This window comes from Augochlora pura, chromosome 8 (genome assembly GCF_028453695.1).
Source record: "Augochlora pura isolate Apur16 chromosome 8, APUR_v2.2.1, whole genome shotgun sequence".
Classification (NCBI taxonomy): domain Eukaryota; kingdom Metazoa; phylum Arthropoda; class Insecta; order Hymenoptera; family Halictidae; genus Augochlora; species Augochlora pura.
Genome location: NC_135779.1, coordinates 11,067,580 through 11,086,916, shown reverse-complemented (window position 1 = coordinate 11,086,916; position 19,337 = coordinate 11,067,580). Strand labels below are relative to the sequence as shown.

The window sequence follows — 19,337 nt, the reverse complement described above, 5'->3', positions numbered from 1 at the left end:
AAGAAACAAAGTGCTTTCAACTTTTTGTGAACTTACAAAGTTGCATGTCCCTAAAATGTCCGTAAAACTTCAATTTCTAAAACATGATAATGGGAATACCTCTAATAAAGTTTCTATCAAATGATCTTGGTAGTCCCAGATGCCGTTTCATCCCTTAGAAACATGCTCAACAATATTTTTTCTAGTGAACGGCATATAAAAACGTCAGCGCAAAAAGATAATACGCAGAGAGACAGAGAGAATTAACAGGCGAAGCTCAGTGTGTGTTGGCTACCCGATCGAGTATCCTCTATTCCTCCAAAAAGATTTTACCAATGGAAAAAAATATATATATATAATATATAATATATAATTTCTACAGATCTGAAAAGTACCTAGTTCGTCGAGGAATAAAGTATACTCCGGTGGTGAATTAGCGACGAAGATCGCACAGTAATACCGAATTCTCCATCGTCCCCAACCTGACCAGTGCCCACTAATAACAGCTGTTCTTTTGCTAATTGTAGTTTAATCTCCGTGGAGGAGGAGCTGCGTCGCGAGCAACAGAAGATGTCGGCCGCGTTATCGTACAAGCAGCGCGTGATCGACGCGCAGGAACAGCAAATAGCCGCCCTGGACGCCGCGAATTCGCGTCTGATGTCGTCAAACACAAGACTGTTGTCCGCATTGAGCACCCTGAAGCAACGGTACAACGCGAAAACCCAGTCGAGCAGTGAGGCAGCCGCGTTGCTGCAGAACATCGCCGACATCAGCGAGCTGAAGAGCTCGTCCTGTTGAGGTCACCGTGATCCAGGCGCCGGGACTACCAACACGAGCAACCAGTGAACACATGCGCCAAAGGCTCTGAAATCCCAAACAATTCGTCGAAGATTCTCCCGTTCACGGACGAGAAATGATCGAACGACCAACCAGACGACGAACGACAGCAGGATGATCTCGATCCTCGAGCTAGAACACGGAGTTTTCTCGGTCGAGAAGACAGCAAAGAGGACACGCGCCTCTTTGGGTCTTCTTCCTCGTCGGATCGCCCTGTAGTTCGCTAACGAGGCGAACATATTTCTGCGCACCCTTGAAGATCCTCTCCGAGCGCTAGGTTTCATGAACCTAGGTGGACATGGAGGAATCTTGAAAAAAGAAAGAGAGAGAAAGAGAGAGAGAGAGAGAGAGAGAGAGAGAGAGAGAGAGAGAAAGAGAGAATAAAGGAATGCGTGGCGTGCGAAAATAGAGGCTACCTAGTAAATAGGCAAACGGTTTAAGTAGATTAATTTACGTCGAACTTCACGCGATATAGCGTTTAGGATGGATTTGTACCTAAACTGTGTGTACGATTGGGACAGTGGAGTCATCGGGAACACGATCTGCCTTGCGTCTTTGAGCGGCTTTCCATCGTTCGACTTGAACGAGCCGGAAAGTCGCGACAGTCTCTCTCGTTCGGTCGAGTCGTCGAAATCTGTCGGAGGATCGGGGATGGAGGCCAAGATCGGTTCGTCGGAAAACGAAAGATGCCTCCGACTTCCGTTCTACTTTTGTTCGTTCGTTTTTAGCATATGTACCTTGACGCACAGCCGCATGCACCGTAACCGCTTAGACCGCATGTACGAAGCAGTTACACTTATGTATTCGTATCCGAATTGGTCGCGCACCGTAATGGCGTCCTCGAGCACCGTACCGCGGGACACCCAGTGTATATGTGTGTACATTTTTCTAGTTTCCATTCTCACGCGACCGATTTCATTTCGATCCGGTTAGCTTTTATAACCGTGAGCTCTGGCGGCCCCATAGTACTCGAGATCGTTCAACGATCGGCAGTTCCGAGTCGAGGAAGTGGCGCGTCTTCGCCTCGAAATTCTTACTTTAAGCGACGATATTTATTTAGTAGTTTCTACCAAAGATGAAGAGTTTCTTTCATTGTAAAAAGAGAAAGCGAGAGAGAGAGAAAGAGAGGGAGAGAGAGAGAAAGAGAGAGAGAGAGAGCGAGCGAGCGAGCGAGCTAGCACGCGCACAGACACCAGAGATTTACATGTAAGATATTTCGTTTTGACGACGCTGGATGCGTCAGCGTGCCGCGAGAATTCGAAATTGCCGAATCTGTTGTCTCGTTTATCTTCTAATCTCTTGTTGTTTTCTTCCTTTTTCCTTTTGCCCGTTTTTAATCGATTTAGATTTCGCACCGTTGACGCGTAATGTTGACGATCATCGTAGACTCGGACACGCACCGCTCGTCAGTCCCGGCGAGTCGCGTTTTTACATCACACAGGGCCCATACAGAAAACACGCAGACGAAAAGTAGTCGATTTAATCGTAGCCGAGTGTCGTGAAGCGAGGATGCACGCATGCGAGAGATCGATAGACTGAGAGAGAGAAAGGATGAGAGAACGCGAATGACGAGAGAGAGTCTGTCTGTATGAATGAACGAATGACGTAGGCGTGTGCGACGAGTGAGAGATGATTACGGTTCAGTCTAATCTCGTTTAAAAAAAGAAAAGTATTATTCTTGTCGACTTGTATCATAGCTTATCGTCGAGCGTCTGTGAGAACGTTTTATTTTCTCGCTTTCCGCCGATTATTTTTGTATAGAGATGTATCTACCACCCACTTCCTTACTGTTCTGTTTCACTTCTTAACCTCCCCTCCATCCTCACCCCGTCCTTTGATCCAGTCCAACCCATTCCATCCTAACTTGCCACTCGATTTTATTGTTCCCTTTCTTTTTTTGTACGTTCTTTAACATACACACTCACACCGAAAGTATTTTCTATCGTTGAGCTTTCACACACCACGAAATTAATATATTTAATAGTAATCCCCTCCTCACTTCCCCTAGACCCCTATCTTGTTGGACGATGTAATCGATAAACGATAAAATAATCTATTTAAAATGACTTGAATAGCGTGTACATTGCTAAGTTTTTTGGTATATTCGTTTCTGCAATACATCATCTGTATTTAAGCGTATAGTATCTATTAGTAACAATACATGAACAAATAAATATGATTAGACATATTAAAACTGCGTTTTTATTACATGTCTTTCCCAGCTTTTGAAAAGTTGCGAGAAATTCCCATCGCGAATAATTTCATCAAGGAGCGAGTAATAGTAATAAACTGCAGGCAAGGCTAAATTTAATAAAACTTTAATTTTTGCTAGAAATTATTACTTATTTACCCTCACACATTTTTGTCTAGTTCCAACACCATTTAGAAATGAAAGAATATTAAATTGCACCTTGAATAGTGTCTTCATACCATTCTTCGAGAGATAATTATTTGTGCGTAATGCAAAATTTAATGTATAAATGTAATTTTTAAAGAAATCCAAAAGTTATACAAAAGGTTACTGAAACTGTAAATTGTCATAGTTTTCGATATCACTATCATCATGTTCATTTGCAATAGTAAGATTAATAAAATTGCCAATACAGTTCTAACTATCACGTTCAATTTCACTAAATGATTTCGATGCGTTTATTAACAAAATGTGATATCTTAATTATCATTATTGTATGAGTGTTTCTTTGTCATGAGAGGTTCCTGAGGTTACTCGAAGTAATTTTTTCCTTAGCAGAGATGTAATCCATGGCTTTGTTTATGAGTTATTAACAACAAAGAGTGGCGATACCTTTCAGGTTGATACTACGGATGTAAGTGAAAAATTGTGTATATTATAACGTATGTTATTATGTATATGCATTGTTAATTAGTTGCTGTACTCACTGCAGTAGTAATAGTAGTTGTAGTAGAAATTGTAATAGTAGTAATAGTAGTACATACATATTTGGGCTAGCTTTACCGCTGCAACGATTAGCGCAGATGGGCACAACCGCAACTTGCAATAACATTACGAAATCATTACGCGTTGTTTTTAAATTAGTTTTCAAAATTAGTGTCGCGAATGGAACAATCGCGATTATTATTACCATTAAAACTAATTATTTAAAATACACTAGAAAATAGAGTAGAAGTATTATAGTTGCAAACTATTCGTAGTTTGACTTGGCGACTTTCTTACAGTCTTTAAAGTCTACAAACTTGTTTATTTTGAAAATTAAAGTAATCTTTTAGATTTTTGTTCGTTGTGCTAGCGTTACGGCGAAATCATTCCGTTGCAGTAGCTTGATTCGAGTTTTTCAGTCGCCCATACTGCAGCTGAAACAATGGATAAAGTCCCATCAATCAGATCAAATGGACACATGGCAATTTGTATTATAAATCAACTATCCCAACTTGCCTTTGTATTAATTTTATAATCAGTATTACAAAAAAATTGCGTTGCAGTAGTTTCGTTCGTCTGTCAGGGCCCATGCTGCGATGTTTCTTAGTTCTGTAAAACGAATTAACGACGGTTGTCTCAATGATACGATAATTGTCAACACATTACATTTTACGCTGGATTTGCGAAATAAATAAATGCCACATTGCGAGTTCCAAGAATCTCTGATACTCGACGGTTCCACTGTTAGCGTTGCGTAAATAAAAATCAAAGTGCACGGGACTCGCCACTTTCAGATCTAAGAAATTAATATTAACATATCACCGTCTTGTTTCTTTTGAGACATTTAACTTTTATATTTTCTAAACAATATAGATATAGTAGAAAATATAGTTATCGCAGTGAAACCTGGACCATCGGTATCATCCTTGGTTCAAAAAATGTTGCAAATTGCCATGTGTTTTGAGTTGAAAATGGCACCGAGATAACAAATCTAAATTAAAAATTCTTTTTTATATTATAAATTACAGTTCGTACAGCGCCACTGGACATTGTGACAAAACACTGAAACTGCTAGTCAAATTACTAACAGTCGATATTTAGCTAACAGTTTGAGCGTTTTGCCAGCGCACAAATTGGCGCTGTACGTAGCCCTTAACTTTAGTTTCAAATTTCGCCACGAACATCGCCACCTGTCATAAATGGCGCCGTTTTTAAATTTGTCAGGAACAGACGATTCTTAAATTGAAAGAACCATGTGTTATTATTCAGTTTAAAGAATGTTCTAGCAATTAATATATATTATTAATACGAATTGTTAGAAAGTATCCGCTTCCGAGTAGTGGAAAAATGATTAAACCATTTCCGTGGATTTTCAAACTTACATTTATTTAAACAAATCAACATTGACCTCATATTTACGGGTTGTATACTGCATTTTGTAGCACAGGTAAATGCATCACTCTATTACGCAAGATTTATGTGTCCTGCAACGCGTGGCATCGTCCTTTTATTTGGGGATTGTTCGACGAAAATCAAATAGATCGGGGACGGGGGAGACTGAGTATCGACAGTACTCTAACTGGGACTAGAGAAATTCGACTAGAAAAGAAAAATCGGCGGTTCGTCTTTGTCACGCGATAATGATTACAATGATAATAAATGGCGATAAGAATGATATTAATAAATATTATGCAATGATCGCGGTAATGTAATAATACTCACTAATAATACTCGTGTGTTTACGGTATATAGTTCTCGCAATTGTAATAAATCAAACAATAATAGTAGTAATAATAAAGATAATAATGACGACGATAATAATAATAATAATCATAATAATAATGATAATAATAATAATAATACTTCAATACCAATAATAAAAAGCACAACATAACAGTAATTAGGGGCATAAATAACAGATTGATCACATTCGAATACAGTACACACTACGAACCATCGTGAGCTGGTTCATATCGTCGCTTCGCATCTTAATTCTTTATCTCTCCTCTCATTTTTTTTTTTGTTGATTTAATGATTTTATCGTTATATACGTACTGATCACGGTCACTCGATCTCTCGATTATATGATACATGGAATGAGACTGCTAATTACTCAACACGAAGGCTCCTAAAATCATTCTCTTGTACCGCGAAACGAATTTTTCTTCGGGATTAAAGTACTTATTAATTACATCGTCGGGTGTCTGTGTGTATGTGTGTACATGTATGTATGTGTATATACGTCTATACTCCATGAATTTCTGTATTTTTGTATGCATATACGAACGTGTTTACAATACACAAATACATAAATATATATATATATATATATGTAAATATATATATATTTATTTATTTATTTACTTATTTATTTATTTATTTATTCCTCTATCCACGTTCCATCGCGTACGTGTACATGATCAGTGTATAACCCGGGTGTTTTATTTTTCATTAATTATATACTTTGGCTTCGTCTGTCCACTTTAAATCTTTTTCTCGCTCTCTCGATCTCTCGTTCTCTCTCTTCAACTTTCGCACACGCATGCACACATGGCTTTCTCTCGCACGCTATCTCACTCTCCCCACGTTCACTCGTATTTTTTGTTAAACGCTAATGGCAGCACAGATACAATGTATTTTTTTCATTTTTCATTTTTACAGCGTTTCAACGTGACCGAAACTGACATCATTGAATAGAAGCAAACCTGTATTCGTGAATCACTCCCTTGTTTCCGGTCTCGTGTAAACGAGACGTGTCTCAGAGCCGGTCACGCACCAATTAAACGTGGTCAACCATCGTCGGCTATGTATAGTAATCTTTTCTCTTTTTATACAATGCGTGCGAACGACGCGCCGGAATCAATTATTTACTGTACGCTCTACGAAGGAAAGAACCTATAGTTACGTATTTAGCTATGTATACGCTGCTCTCTGTGTACGCTCGAGAAGAAACGAATCGCTACGCGGCGCGCTATCATAGTATATACTTCCCCGTTCGAAACGTAAACGTGGCTTCGATCGCTTTTCTCTTCAGCTGCGCACGCTGCCAGCCCGGAAGCAGAGCCGATCGTTGCGACGTTCTCTCCGGCGTTTCACGGATTATTCAGCGAACGTACACAACTCCTTCCGATCGGAACGAAGTCGATAGGGTTCTATACGACCCGGAGCGTGTGCTTTCCTCGTTCCGCGAAGAAAAGGGACCCCCGCATCGATTCATTTCCCCTTGTCCCACGCCGTCAAAGAGACACGGAACGAACGAATAGCAAGCCCCGGGGCCGGAGACAAGCGCAACGGTGCACCGCTTCGATTGAAAACGCATTCGTTTCTTGACGCGTCGACCGCCGTGTCCCCTAAACTCGAGGAAAATCGGCCGGAGTTCACCGACCACTTAGCACCCCTGAATTAATTCGTCGTCGTCGGACTGCGGTTATTTTACTACTCTCCATTTTTATAGGCTTCCGAGGGAAGCAGAATTTTCTTGCAAGAAATAGCGCCCGCTAAAAACGCATAACATCCGCAGTCCGCTTGTCACTCTCCTATTTCAAATTCTGGAGACAGATCGTGATCGGATGATGCTAAGTGATACGAAACCGGCGATCCTCCCCCAGTCGCTCGTGCACGTCCGCAGTTTGGAGATCGTGCGCGCTATGGAAAAATAGATGGTGCATGCACAGACCCATCGGGGACGCCGGTTATGCGAATTCCGGACGGCCGTCGACGCGCGAACGCGTACACGCGTCTGATCTCGAGAAACGTCGATCAGGGCGGCTCCAGGTAGCGTCCTGTGCAACGGTAGCGAACTATAAACAATAAATGCAACAACAGCCTTTTTCTCGATAAGTAGTCGCGAGCTATCGCGCGATTAACCGCTACAATAGAAACGAATTCGATGGAAAGAAGAGAGCTCCTACGTCTAGAACGATTCGAGTCGGACTGCAGGGGAGATATACATGCATTGCCACGTGTGCTCTGTAACGTATAGTAGAGTATGCGCGGATGTGCACGCGTGTGTCCGTGTGTATGCGCGCGCGCGCGTGTGTGGGTATGTCGTTTCTGAGTGCCCCACTCCCGTGACTAGAACGAGGGTGAACAGAGTCGCTAGAAAGTTTCGGAGCCTTCGGGGGTAGGAGAAGTAAAATCGGTAGCTTGCTATACTCGCTGGAACGATCTATGCTAGAATTAATCCTAAGTGTTGAACGAAGAAGAAAGTACGCGCGTTCTCCGTTCTTCTTTCTCGAGATCAAACGCAGCCGCCCCGCCGCGGAAAGAAAGAAAGTCACAAACTGCTATAACCACGAAGATAGAAATTCGCCAACTAATCGAATATATCGTATTCTTCGAATCGCAACTAATGGAGCAATTAATATCAGCAGGCTGCCGCCCCTCACCCCTGTTTTAACGACACTTACATGTATACTTAAAGCGAGAACGTCGTGTACGCTACGCAACGGTCAAATCAGGCGCCCGCGGTAAATACTTTTTAGACATCGTCCCAACATCAACGTCCACGCTTCTTACAACTCTCTCTCTCTCTCTCTCTCTTACTTCGTCTATCGTTTGTCCTCTTTTCGATCAGCCTAGCCAGTCTTGTTCGATACAACGCGTACTTCGTAGAAAAAATGTTCGCAAGCGCGAGATCGCGCGGAATGCGCCGAGGAGACGAAATCCGAGCATTCTCCCACGGTTCCCCTTTCGCTTGTACCGCCGTTCTTCGTCTTTCTCTCTCGCACCCGCGAATCTCGTTAAAGCTCGTCGTCCACGTATTTCACCTCATTTCGCTTAGATTCGCTATTTTTCGCAGCTTCATTCACTCGCACTCTCGCTCTCTCTCTCTTTCTCTCTTTCTCTTTCTAGCACGCAGTCACGTTCTCGCAATTCCTTTCTCGCTCTCTCACTCTCTCACGTTTCTCCATCAGAAAATAATCTCTATCTCTCTGTGAGTTTTCTTCTCTTCCGCCTCTTTCTCTTTTCTTTCTTTTTATAATTTTTCCATTCGTTAACGAGCAAGAATCAAATCCGGGGAAAACGAAACGCTCTCGCGAGGCCGACGACTGGAACCGGATGGAACCACCCCGTGGTCCGATCGGTTTTTGAAAATTACTGTTCGAAACTGTCACGCCGAGGCTTCGTTCAACACCGATCACGAGGGATCTTTCTTCGAACGAGCTGTTGCACAGAACCGAAATTTCCAACTATATATCACGAAGACGTTACATTTGTAGATTTTCTTCTCTCGCCGAGAGGAAACTTGGAAGATGTTTATTCTGCGCGAAGATTCGGAGTTTAGTCGTTAAGATTTGTTAATGCCAACGTTTCTACGAGCTAGAATACAACAGAAACAGTTCTCCGCGACGATTCGTCGAAGCACAGGTTCCTCGAGTGCCGAAATCGCGGACATGACAGTTCCGAAGACCGTGCGATCTCGCGGCCGTCGTTGAGCGTTCGCCGCCGAATTTTCTTCTCGTTTCTCGCTTCGTACGATCTCGTTCCGAATAAGCGCAACGTCGAATCGTCAACTCGGCAGCGCGTTCAGTATAATTCGAGGGGTCGATTTCAGCGCGGGACGACGACATCGAGAAACCGCGAGGACAAGCGAAAACCTTTGAGCGCTCTCGCGAGGGCCTCCCTAGAAAAGGTTCCGCCTTGCCTCTGCGGAGATCGTGTTCCCTCCTCGTTCGTTTGGCAAACACGAATCACGGGATCACTAGACCGGTGCCCGAGATCGACCTCGCAATTTCCGATTACACCCTACCGTTTACTATGAAAAATATGTACAAAATCTGCGGCAGCGATGCTCGAACGCGTCACGTTCGCGAACGATTTCCACTGCGGCCTCGCATCATTTTGTAATTTTACTTTCTCGTTCCTCGCGGAAGCGACGCGCGCGTGGTTCCTTGGGGCAGAAAGGTCGGTGTGGAGTGCGCTCGTGTGTCTTCCGTGTATGCATGTGTTAGAGTGTATCCGTGTGTGGGTGTCTAATAATCGAACGGAGAATGCAGTTTCGAAGGTGGCTTCCTCTCCGTGCAGAGAAGCGTGTTCGAGTAACAGCAATAATATCAAAAATCTAGACACAATCGACTGTACGCTACCGGAATCTGAGAAATTACCAGTTGGAGCGCGAATCACGCCCAACCGCTGCATCCTCCGACTCCCAAAACCGCGTATTAATAATTCTCGTATGTTTGTGTGTGGGTATATCGTGTACGCGTGAGTATACAGTACTCGAAGGTCCAACGAACGCGGTATACGAGATCGTCGTGAACGCTTGGAAACTTATCGGAGCTGTAGCGAGCGGGTCGGAAACTGAATCCTAGCCACGGATAGACAGACGGACAGACAGACAGACAGACAGATAGACAGAGACAGTGAATTGAAAAGTCGCTACTGAAAAATTGCTCGCGAGTCGGCAACCGAGCACGCAGCCGTAACGATTCACCTGGATACTCGCGTAACCTGTTGCTTAAACCTTAGTACCCCATCCTTAACTGGCTATTCGATCAGCTATAATATAATATCTCTAATTAATATTGCACGCGCCGGCACATGGGGGCCGCTAACGATCGCCGCTTCGCTGGGAAGCCGCGCAGTAGCTTGCCCCCTTTCGATCACGAATCAACTTAATTTATGCGTATGCACGGGGCTGGCGGGACAGATCCCGACGATCGTTCATCGAGCGAAATCGGTACCTGCTCGCAAAGTACCGTGCTTTGACTAGAATCGATATCGGCACATTCTTAATTTCACAGTCTTTACGCTTCTTTCCATTTTTCTGTACGGAAATCGTTTAGCATCGTTTGGCGTACACGCGGCGTGTACATGTCCAAGATTGCAGAGCACGAACGCGATAGTCGGGCATCCGTTCGACCCTGATACGAATAATATCGATGCGATACCACTCGGTGCCTATTTTAGAATCGCCACGGTCCGTTTCAGCGACAGAAAACGCCTGGGATACGTTCTGACTCGAAGTAAGCGGCCAGGCGTCTTCTTTCGATAAACGGACCAGGCACTTGCGAATCTTCCGATCGCTCAGGTACCGATTTCCTCGAAACTTATGGGAAAGACATTATCGTTAACGATACACGGATCTAGCGAATCTTTCCCGCGGCTCAGCCCCGACGAAACAGAAAGGAATCGTAGCGAAGGTGTCCACCTATCTCGACGAGCCCAGACGACTCATCGGACGAACGTTGGTTTCCCGTCTGTCCCGAGAACACGAGACGTTGGGCATCCTGTTTCCGAATTTGTTCACGTCGTTCCTTTCTCTTCCCTTCCTCCCCATCTTTAACGACGACCGGGCGGTCTCTGCTCGATCCGCGCGATCGTATCTCGAAGGAACGCGCGCGGATCGCGCAGCTACTTCTCCGCTAGCTTCGCACGCACGGTGTGTCCTTATATCAGCTATGCTTAACAACTAAGCTCGTAATTATTATCGTTAAGTCGGTGTACCTTTAAGTCGAGTATTACATGTTCTGTACGTTATCGGCTATCGTAATCGATTAAACAGCGTCTACGCGTACTCTCCGCGTCACCTGCTCGTCGCCGCGGGATAGACATCGTATCGTCTATCGGACATCGTGTCGTCGAGCTGCTGCACTCTTCGGTGTTCATTGTCGCCGAGAAAGTTCACAAAAGATTGTTTCGTTTTCGTTTAAGGTTGGGTCCTGGACCTTTCCTGCAGGTGGTCTCCGCTGTTTCGCTTCGGAAGTTGTTCTCGACCCTGTTGGGACTCGTTTCTCTCGCTGTTTCCTCGATTCCCTTGGTCTTCGTGGACCAACGCAGAAGCGGGCCATCTCGAGGATCGTTCGAATCCCGTCCGACATTGGTTCGCCCTCATGAATCCGCGGTGTGTATGCTCGCTCTCTCTCTCTCTCATTCTCATTCTCATTCTCATTCTCATTTTCATCCTCACTCTCACTCTCTCTCTCTCGCTCTCTATGATCTATCCTCACGTCGCGCGCGTGTGTGTGCAATTTAGACAAAGCGAACGCAGACGAAACATAGAACTGCCGCCATCCCACTAGTAAATGTTTATCGTTCTGCCGGTTTGCTACGGAAAACTCGGTACAAAATCATCTAAGCGAGCTAACTACGCCCCCTCCCCCACCCCCGCTCTCAGCACGGTGGTGTAAATGAATAGTCGTTTAGAAAATAACATTGTCGCTTGATTTCGAGTACCGTCAATGTTTCAGCCCCCGTGTCTAAACCGTCGTCACGTACTCCCTCAGTTCGGTGGACTGGCGGGCCAGGCCGCCCTCCTTGGCGTACCAAGGGTCGTCGTATCTCGGCGCCTCCTCGCTGCGGGCCCTGTGGGGAGCGCGCGGACGGTCGCGGCCCCGCGCGCGCGGCACCTCCTCGCTCAACGATCTCTTCCCGATGCCGGCCGGGACCGGCACCTCGAGCAACGCCTTCGACCTGGTCAGCTGCGGTCTCTGCCTCTTCGGCTCCTCGCTGGCAGCGCGAACGATCACCGTCGGCGGCGCCGGCCGCTCCTCCGGGTGCCGATGACCGGCCTCGGCCTGCGCCGGCGGCTGCGGGGGCTGGCGGCCGCTCTCCGACCGGGCCCTCGAGCCGAACGGCTTCTTCTTCGACAGGCCGCGGAGCTTCGAGATGCTCTTCCTCTGCTGCTGCTGCTGCTGCTGCGGCGGCGGTTGCGGTTGCGGTTGCGGCGAATACTGCTGTTGGGACCTCTGCCGCTTCACCGGTGACGCTGGAACTAGAGGCGACCAAATGGGTGTGGACAGTTCGACCGGCGACTGTACCCGGGGCGGTGTTCTCTCCGGCGACTCATCCTTCCACCCACCTTGATATATTGGGAACGCGGACACCTGGTTCAGGATTCGCCATCGGAAATCTTCGTCGTCGCTGCGGCAGGGCGTCGCCTCTGGCGGCGGATGGTGCGTCGGCGTCACGTTGTGGAACGGCGACCACGACTTGGTCTCCTCCGGCTCCGGCAACGCGAAGCTCACGCTTCCAACCCCGGCCTCGTCCTGAGGGGGCGATCCTTCGTACGGCGTCCACTTGATCTCGCTGATGTGCTTCGCCGGCTCCCGCTTCTTCACGCCGATCTTCGGCAGCGGCGAGTCGTTCTCGTACGGCGCCCACTTGGCCCCCGCGATCATGATCTCGGGGGAGATCAGTCGACGCACGATCCTGTTGTCCAGCTTGCTCATCTGCCGTGGGTCCGGCTCCGGCGACATGCTCCTGCGGATGCTATACTTCGGCCGCTCCTTCAAGCTCTTCGATTTGAAGCCTTCGGTCGACTCCTGGCTCCTCCAGCGGGACTTCTTCTCCTCGACCGGCAGCGAGAAGTGCGGCTTCAGCGCCCACCTCGGCCGCGGCTTCTTGCCTTCTTCCGGGCTGGCCACCTTCTCCTTGGCTCCCCATTTCCTCGACGCCTGGCTGTCCACTCTCGCGTGCGACCGCTCCAACTTCGGCCTGTCCCTCCGAACCAGTCTGGTGTCCTCGCTCGCGTGCTTCTTCAGCTCCGGTCTCTCCGCGGTGGGCGCCAGCGTGGCTGCGGTCGCGCCGGCAGCGGCGACCGGCAACTCCGGCAGAGGTCGCTCGACGTTCAACGAAGCCGAGTGGTACAGCTTCCTCTCCGGCTCCTTGAGCGTGACGACAGCAGCCGGAAGAGCCTTCTCCAATTCCTTCTCTTGCTCCAGCTCTGCCAGGAGCTCCGACACGGGTGGCGGTGGTGGCAAAGTCAAGACCGGGGCCGGTTTCGGGGAAGGAGTTTTGACTTTCGTCGGAACCGGGGCCGGCGCCGGCGCCGGGGCCGGGACTGGGGCTGCGACCGTGGCCGGAGGGGAAGGCGACAGGATCTTCGATTTTGGACAAGTGCATCTGGGCTTCGGGTTCGGAAGCACCTCTGGCACCTGGAGGAACCTGGCCTCCCTGGCCATCCTGGTGTCGTCGCTGCTGTGCTTTCGCAAGTCGTGCATAGGCGGCTGCAGGTAGTCGACCTTCACCGACCACTTATCCGTCTCCGCGCTGTGGTGTTTCCTCAGGTCGCCCCGTTGGATGTCGTGTGGCTTCTTCTCCTCCGGCGTGAGGCTGTGGTAACTGCATTTCGTCTTCTTGGCCAGGTCGAGGTCGGTGTTCGACGTGTGCAGCTCCCAGCGGAACTCGGTGCCCTCGGTGGTCCGCTTCTTCAGGTCCCAGATCGCGTCGTCCGGCGACAGGAAGCTGCTGTCCCCCCATCTGGAGTCGGTGCTCCGGTACTTTCTTAGATCGCCGCGTTCCCTCTCGGCGGCGCGGGGCGCCTCAGCGACGTCGCAGCTGCAGGTCCTCTGGGTGGGCGTCCTCTGTGACTCGAGCGGCGCCGGCTCGATCGCGTCCAAATCCTCGATTGTGTACGAGATCTCTATCCGACGCTTCTGGCCGCAGGACGGACACCTGCCGGGCGGCGGCTCACCCTCATCGCGGCTAGATCGATGATGATGGGGATGGTGATGATGATGATGGTGTGGCGGCTGCTGCTGCTGCTGCTGCTGCTGCTGCTGTGTCTGCGGCTGCTGCTGCTGCTGAGACTGCTGTCGTTGCAACGTCGAGGTCGAGGTCGATGCGATGGGGTCAAGCTGCGAGGGCAGGTCCTCCTCGTCGTGACGGCCGTCGTCAGAGTGTCGTGACGTCGCTGCTGTGCCTGTCGATGCGCACCAGCAGGTATGTGTAGCTCCGTCAAGCCGCCTTGGTGGGTACCGCGACTCCGGAGACGACGAGGCTCCGCTCGAGACCGCTACCAGGCACATTAGTTCGACTTCCGGTACCGCAGGCCTAATCAAACGCATCGATCGGCGATTAGTAAACTGCGGATCTTTATGCATGATAAAAATCGTTCGCATCAATTGAAAGAAATAAAAACTAGATAGAAACCTTCCTTTCCTTAATTTTTTTCAGACTAGGTGGGTTAACGATAGAATGGTGGAATATATTTTAACCCACCTTGAAAAGTGGATGTTACTTATAGTCACACAGTTTATAGTTAAAGTTTTTCATTCAGTTGACGACGTTGTGCACTAAGGATAAGTGCATAACTAAGTCAACATAATTTATACAAATTGAAACGTATTAGTAAGCTGTGGGTGCTGCTGCGATTAAGGTTGGCGCATTGTGTGATGCACTGAATTTTTGTCATTTGTAACAACGGTATGTATAGTTTTTCTTTTTCTTAAAATTTATTACGAGTGTTCTGTATGAATTTTGAAGCTGTGAAATGGTAAGATTGTATGTATCATTGAATTGTTATTATTTGTTTCCTTACTTTGAGTAATGTTTTATGTTAAATAATCGAAATGAATATTCTTTTCCATTTTTTTATAACAACAAAGAATTCTATGCAACTAGGGATTTTCTTTTCTTTAAAATCGTATGCCTGGAAGAGTTGATAAGTTTAGCAAGCATCGACGTTTGTAAATACTTTTAATCTGTCTGCTGCTTGAAATGACTATTAATTAGTATGCTTCAAAGTGTCGTTGCTACGCGTTATTACCAGTTTAGGAAACGGTTATAGAACAGGGCTCTGTAGCTCTTTGCCCAATGGTCTCGACTACCACAGGTGTGAAAGCAAACCGTACCTTCAGCTCGGTGAAGATTTCAGTGAAGAATCCAGGTTCGCTGTTGATTCGCAGCATCTTGGCGCTAAGTCGGTTCACGATCAGCAGGCACCTGTCCCAGAATTTCTCTTTGCGGTCCTCGACGAGGAACGGCTTCATCGGGTAGCTGATCTCGTTGCCCATGTAGCAGTAGCTCAGATACAGGCACGTCAACACGGTCGCCTGAAGCTCTCTTTCGGAGGCCTCGTCACCGTCGACCAGCTCTCTCACCAGCATATAGACGAACACAACGGTGGCAGGATTCATGAAACCGACGTCCTGTCGACAGATTCGCAAACCATTAGTACACTACCAAAAATCAGACCATTTAGTAACAGCTAACGATTAAAGTTTCAATTTCGTAGAAAAGTTGGGCGGCACCTTTACAACACGTGTCGGAATGGACCCGTTGTAAAGTTCACCGAGGTATAATATTTCAACCATCCATAAATAAGTGGATCGATACGCGTTAAGTAATTATCAACAGACCACGATATCTATTTCCACAGCAAACATTGTCGATTCCGATTACGAAAACGAGAGAATGCATCACCTTCCTTCCCTGCGCTAAACGCGAACACCGTCCGTCATAGCGCAGGAATGACAAGATTGAATTCATATAGACGTTTCACCACTTTCGATCAAATTTATCGGATAACTTCCCACAGAAGAGTCCTTGTAACCGCATCAATTTTAAAATAAATCACGCGGAAGCGGTTATTTTGATTGGCATGGTAGGTCTAGCGTTAATAACTGCAACGCCTTCACGGTCGAATTATTGACAGCGGTGTTCCTCTGAAATTGATAAAACTCCACAAGCTGTCATTCCGAATCTGGAGAATGTTGTCGATACTCTGGACCAAGAAACCTTCTACTTATTATACCGCGAACCTTGGCAGAACAAGAACTACCCCTTCGAATATAAAACTGAATTCCACGAGGCGGAGTTGGCGGACAGGCATTCGATGCATTTCTATTATGTCGTAGGGGTCGCGTGCAGTTTCCTCGAGCCGAGCCCGGCGCGTTCAGGTGAATCGAAGTGCTTCTTCTTGTCTAACAGCGCCAACAGGAGACGATACTCGTCGACGAGGGATGATTCACGCGTGGTGTCGCGTTACGTGCCACGCTTGCGAAATTGGAATCGGCATTGTCGGCCGTGGTCGATGCATCGATTGCAACGGGTCTTCTTTTCATTGGAAACCCCCGCGATATCCCTTTCTCTCTCTCTCTCTCTCTCTCTCTCTCTCTCTCCCTTTCTCTCTCTCTCTCCCTCTCCTCTCTCTTTCTCTGACGTCCTTTCACTGCCGCGGTCGAATTCACACACCGCGAAAACCGGGAAATTTCTATCTCCGCTCGACACCCGTGCTGTATCGCGTGGGTGCTCGCGTCATGCCAAGCTCGGACAAAAGCGCGTGTCCTCGAGAAGTCCGGCCGACGAGTAATCGACAGAGAGGCTTCCAGGTTTATACGCCGAACGCGAATCGAAGAGAAATACTGACGTTCGTTCCACCCTGGACCGACGATACGGATGCGATCCTGTACTATTTTTGGAACTTAGCTTTCTCGTTGCGTCGATTTTCATTTTTATGGAACGTTTTCAGTATACCGAGTCCTTATGTTATTTTTATAGCATTTATGCCCCAACATCTTCGCTATGCACGTAGTTTTGTGTCTTCTATTTATAGACTCAGCTTTATGTTATATACCAGAGCCGCGATCGAATTTATAAATAATTTATTAAACACGTTTCTGCATTGAAAAAAAAAACAAATATGTTTACTTTATATTACGTATTGTTTTATTATTATATTGTATATTATATATTATAAATTATATTTAATCCACAATAACTTAATGTTCTTATTTTACTTTATATCCACTGCTTCCTAAGTCATTTTCTTGTTTTACTATATTTTTACAGATTCTCGATTCGCTTTACTATCACGTATAGGACAGCGAACTTTACACAAATTTAACACTGAACCCACGGAGCCCTAAAACGAGCTAAATATAGCTTTATAACAATGTCAAGATTATCTTCATATAAACCTCTAGCTATTTTTATTACAACGTGTGCTTCTACGAAGAAATTGATCCAATTACTTTCTACGGAAAGAGTCTTTGCAATTTCCGCAACATTAAAAGAAAAAATCTGAAAGCGGTGATTGTTGTCCGGCTCAGTAGGTTCGGTGCTAAAATCAGGGCAAGTTAGTGACCAGGCATTATAAGAAAACCGTGGCCCGGGCAGCACAAAAGAAAGGGTGTCGGCCGATTCCCGTTCGAACCACCTGTCCACCTCCTCCTCGCTCGTCCGGTCTCCTTGCTCCAGAAACCGAGTCCTCCGAGTCATTAGCGAATTAGGACACGATCTAACCGAAGAACCCAGCAGGGAAGTGCATCGGCATGTTCCGCGCAGATACACGTGCAGGCTGTCGGCCAGCTTTAACGCGAGCACAAAGGACCTTCGGCGCAGTGCTCGTGCGGCCTCATCCGTTCCCGCTGCGCTTCACCTACTTAATCCCGCGTGCACCCACGATTCGCACGTGCACGGCCCGCCGTTCCACCCTCCCCTATTCGATTACCGGCAGGTTACTCGCACACCGTTTCCACCCGGGTCGCGTGTCCTTCCAGACCCTGAATCGAGTTTACGAGCAACCAATTCGCGCTTGGAACACCTGCGACTTCGGTACGGCGAACCGAGGCGTTCTATTAGTAATCTCGAATGAACCTAGAAAATCAGAACGATCTCCTGTCGTCGCGGTGCTCGACGCTACTACCAAAGGGTTAAACTTTTCAAGTCTCTTTCGGATACAGCGCGGAGATGTACTCGCGCCGGCTTCTGGGAGTGCTGGGACGTTAATATTGCAGAGCTGTTGCATTTGAAACGACCTACGTGGACGCCAATGGATGACGCACTTAACCCTTTGCGCCTACAACCGAGCACTCAGCCTGCATTACTGTATTTCTTCCGACCTTTTAGCCGAGTGACTTTTCAATTAACCACTTCGGTACGGCGCGCATCGGCCACGAAATTGTGCCCACAGCCGGCACTCACCATTCGCATGCTACTTCGTGCATCGACAGTGAATCCGTTTTGCTCTTTTACAGATCTTTGACGAGAAAAGCTTATTTATGTGTATTTCTGGACGTAAACACTGCAATTGTAGAGATAAGGCAAAAGTTCTTGGCAGTCGACTATAGTCGACTATAGTCGACGCTCGGCCGTGTGCGTTCATATCACGGCCGTCGACTATAGTCGACACTCGGCTGTGCGTGTTCATCTGTGGCCGTCGACTATAGTCGACGCTCGTACCGAAGTGGTTAAGGACGCCTACGAAGACGCAACGTGAGACAAACAATCTCGACTCCGGCGGCGAGCTTGCAGGAGCAGAAAAAGACGAGATCAAATTAAATTACTCTTCTACCTTCTTTTTTATTTTTTCTAATTTACTGTTTCTTCAACAATTATGTAGCATTGTGAGACAAGAACTCGTTCCCGTTGAACAAATAAACATTATTATTATTATGTGAACAGAATCGTATGCAATGCTTTGCGAATGATGAAGCGACTCTCAGAGCAAAAATATTCCTACTAATCGACACGTGGATTAAGGATTCGTCGGAACCGGGACGGACGGACGGACGGACAGGCGGCCAAAAAGAAGCAGAATCGACCCGTGGGCTTGGGTTCGACTCGGGAACGGGTTCCGCTTCGAAAAGCGGAGACTTTGATCCGTCAAGCGATTTCTCCTCGCTGGCCGAAACGACGTCCAATTACAACGAATGCTTTTGTGATAATTAAAACGCACGGTGTTTGATCACAGGCGAGCCTTTTCCCGACCGCGAACGGTTCGAGCATGAAGGGGACGGGGGTGTTATAGAGGGGCTACGGTGGCGGTTTCTTGCACATGTGGGTGCATTAACGGTGAGGCCCCGCAATGACCCGGGAGGATCGATGCTCCCGATACGTTTTCTAGCCTGTCAGGAATTTTGCCAGTCGCCTGCCTGATTGTTGCACCAGCGTGCACGCG

At 47.2% G+C, this 19,337-nt stretch overlaps 2 protein-coding genes across 13 annotated transcripts in view; one reads left to right on the top strand and one right to left on the bottom strand.

The window, feature by feature from the left end:
• The window catches only part of Raskol (Ras GTPase-activating protein raskol), a 335,723-nt gene extending 332,728 nt beyond the window's left edge, over positions 1-2,995 (top strand). For 9 of the 10 annotated variants that reach the window (XM_078189692.1, XM_078189689.1, XM_078189688.1 and 6 more), the window contains one exon: positions 507-2,995. In XM_078189692.1, the coding sequence (XP_078045818.1) occupies positions 507-777 (271 nt within the window). In that variant the 3' untranslated portion in view covers positions 778-2,995. The remainder of the gene's footprint in view (positions 1-506) is intronic. The other variant, XM_078189686.1, reaches the window with a different exon arrangement.
• Positions 2,996-5,077: 2,082 nt separating this feature from the next.
• Cdk5alpha (Cdk5 activator-like protein) overlaps positions 5,078-19,337 on the bottom strand; it is a 33,328-nt gene continuing 19,068 nt past the window's right edge. The window contains exons 1-3 of one of the 3 annotated variants that reach the window (XM_078188668.1): positions 15,289-15,405; positions 12,516-14,488; positions 5,078-12,428 (exon numbers count right to left, since the gene is read on the bottom strand). In XM_078188668.1, the coding sequence (XP_078044794.1) occupies positions 11,914-12,428; positions 12,516-14,463 (2,463 nt within the window). In that variant the 5' untranslated portion in view covers positions 14,464-14,488; positions 15,289-15,405 and the 3' untranslated portion in view covers positions 5,078-11,913. Of the gene's footprint in view, positions 14,489-15,288; positions 15,586-19,337 lie in introns of those variants that run through there. The other 2 variants (XM_078188667.1, XM_078188669.1) reach the window with 2 other exon arrangements.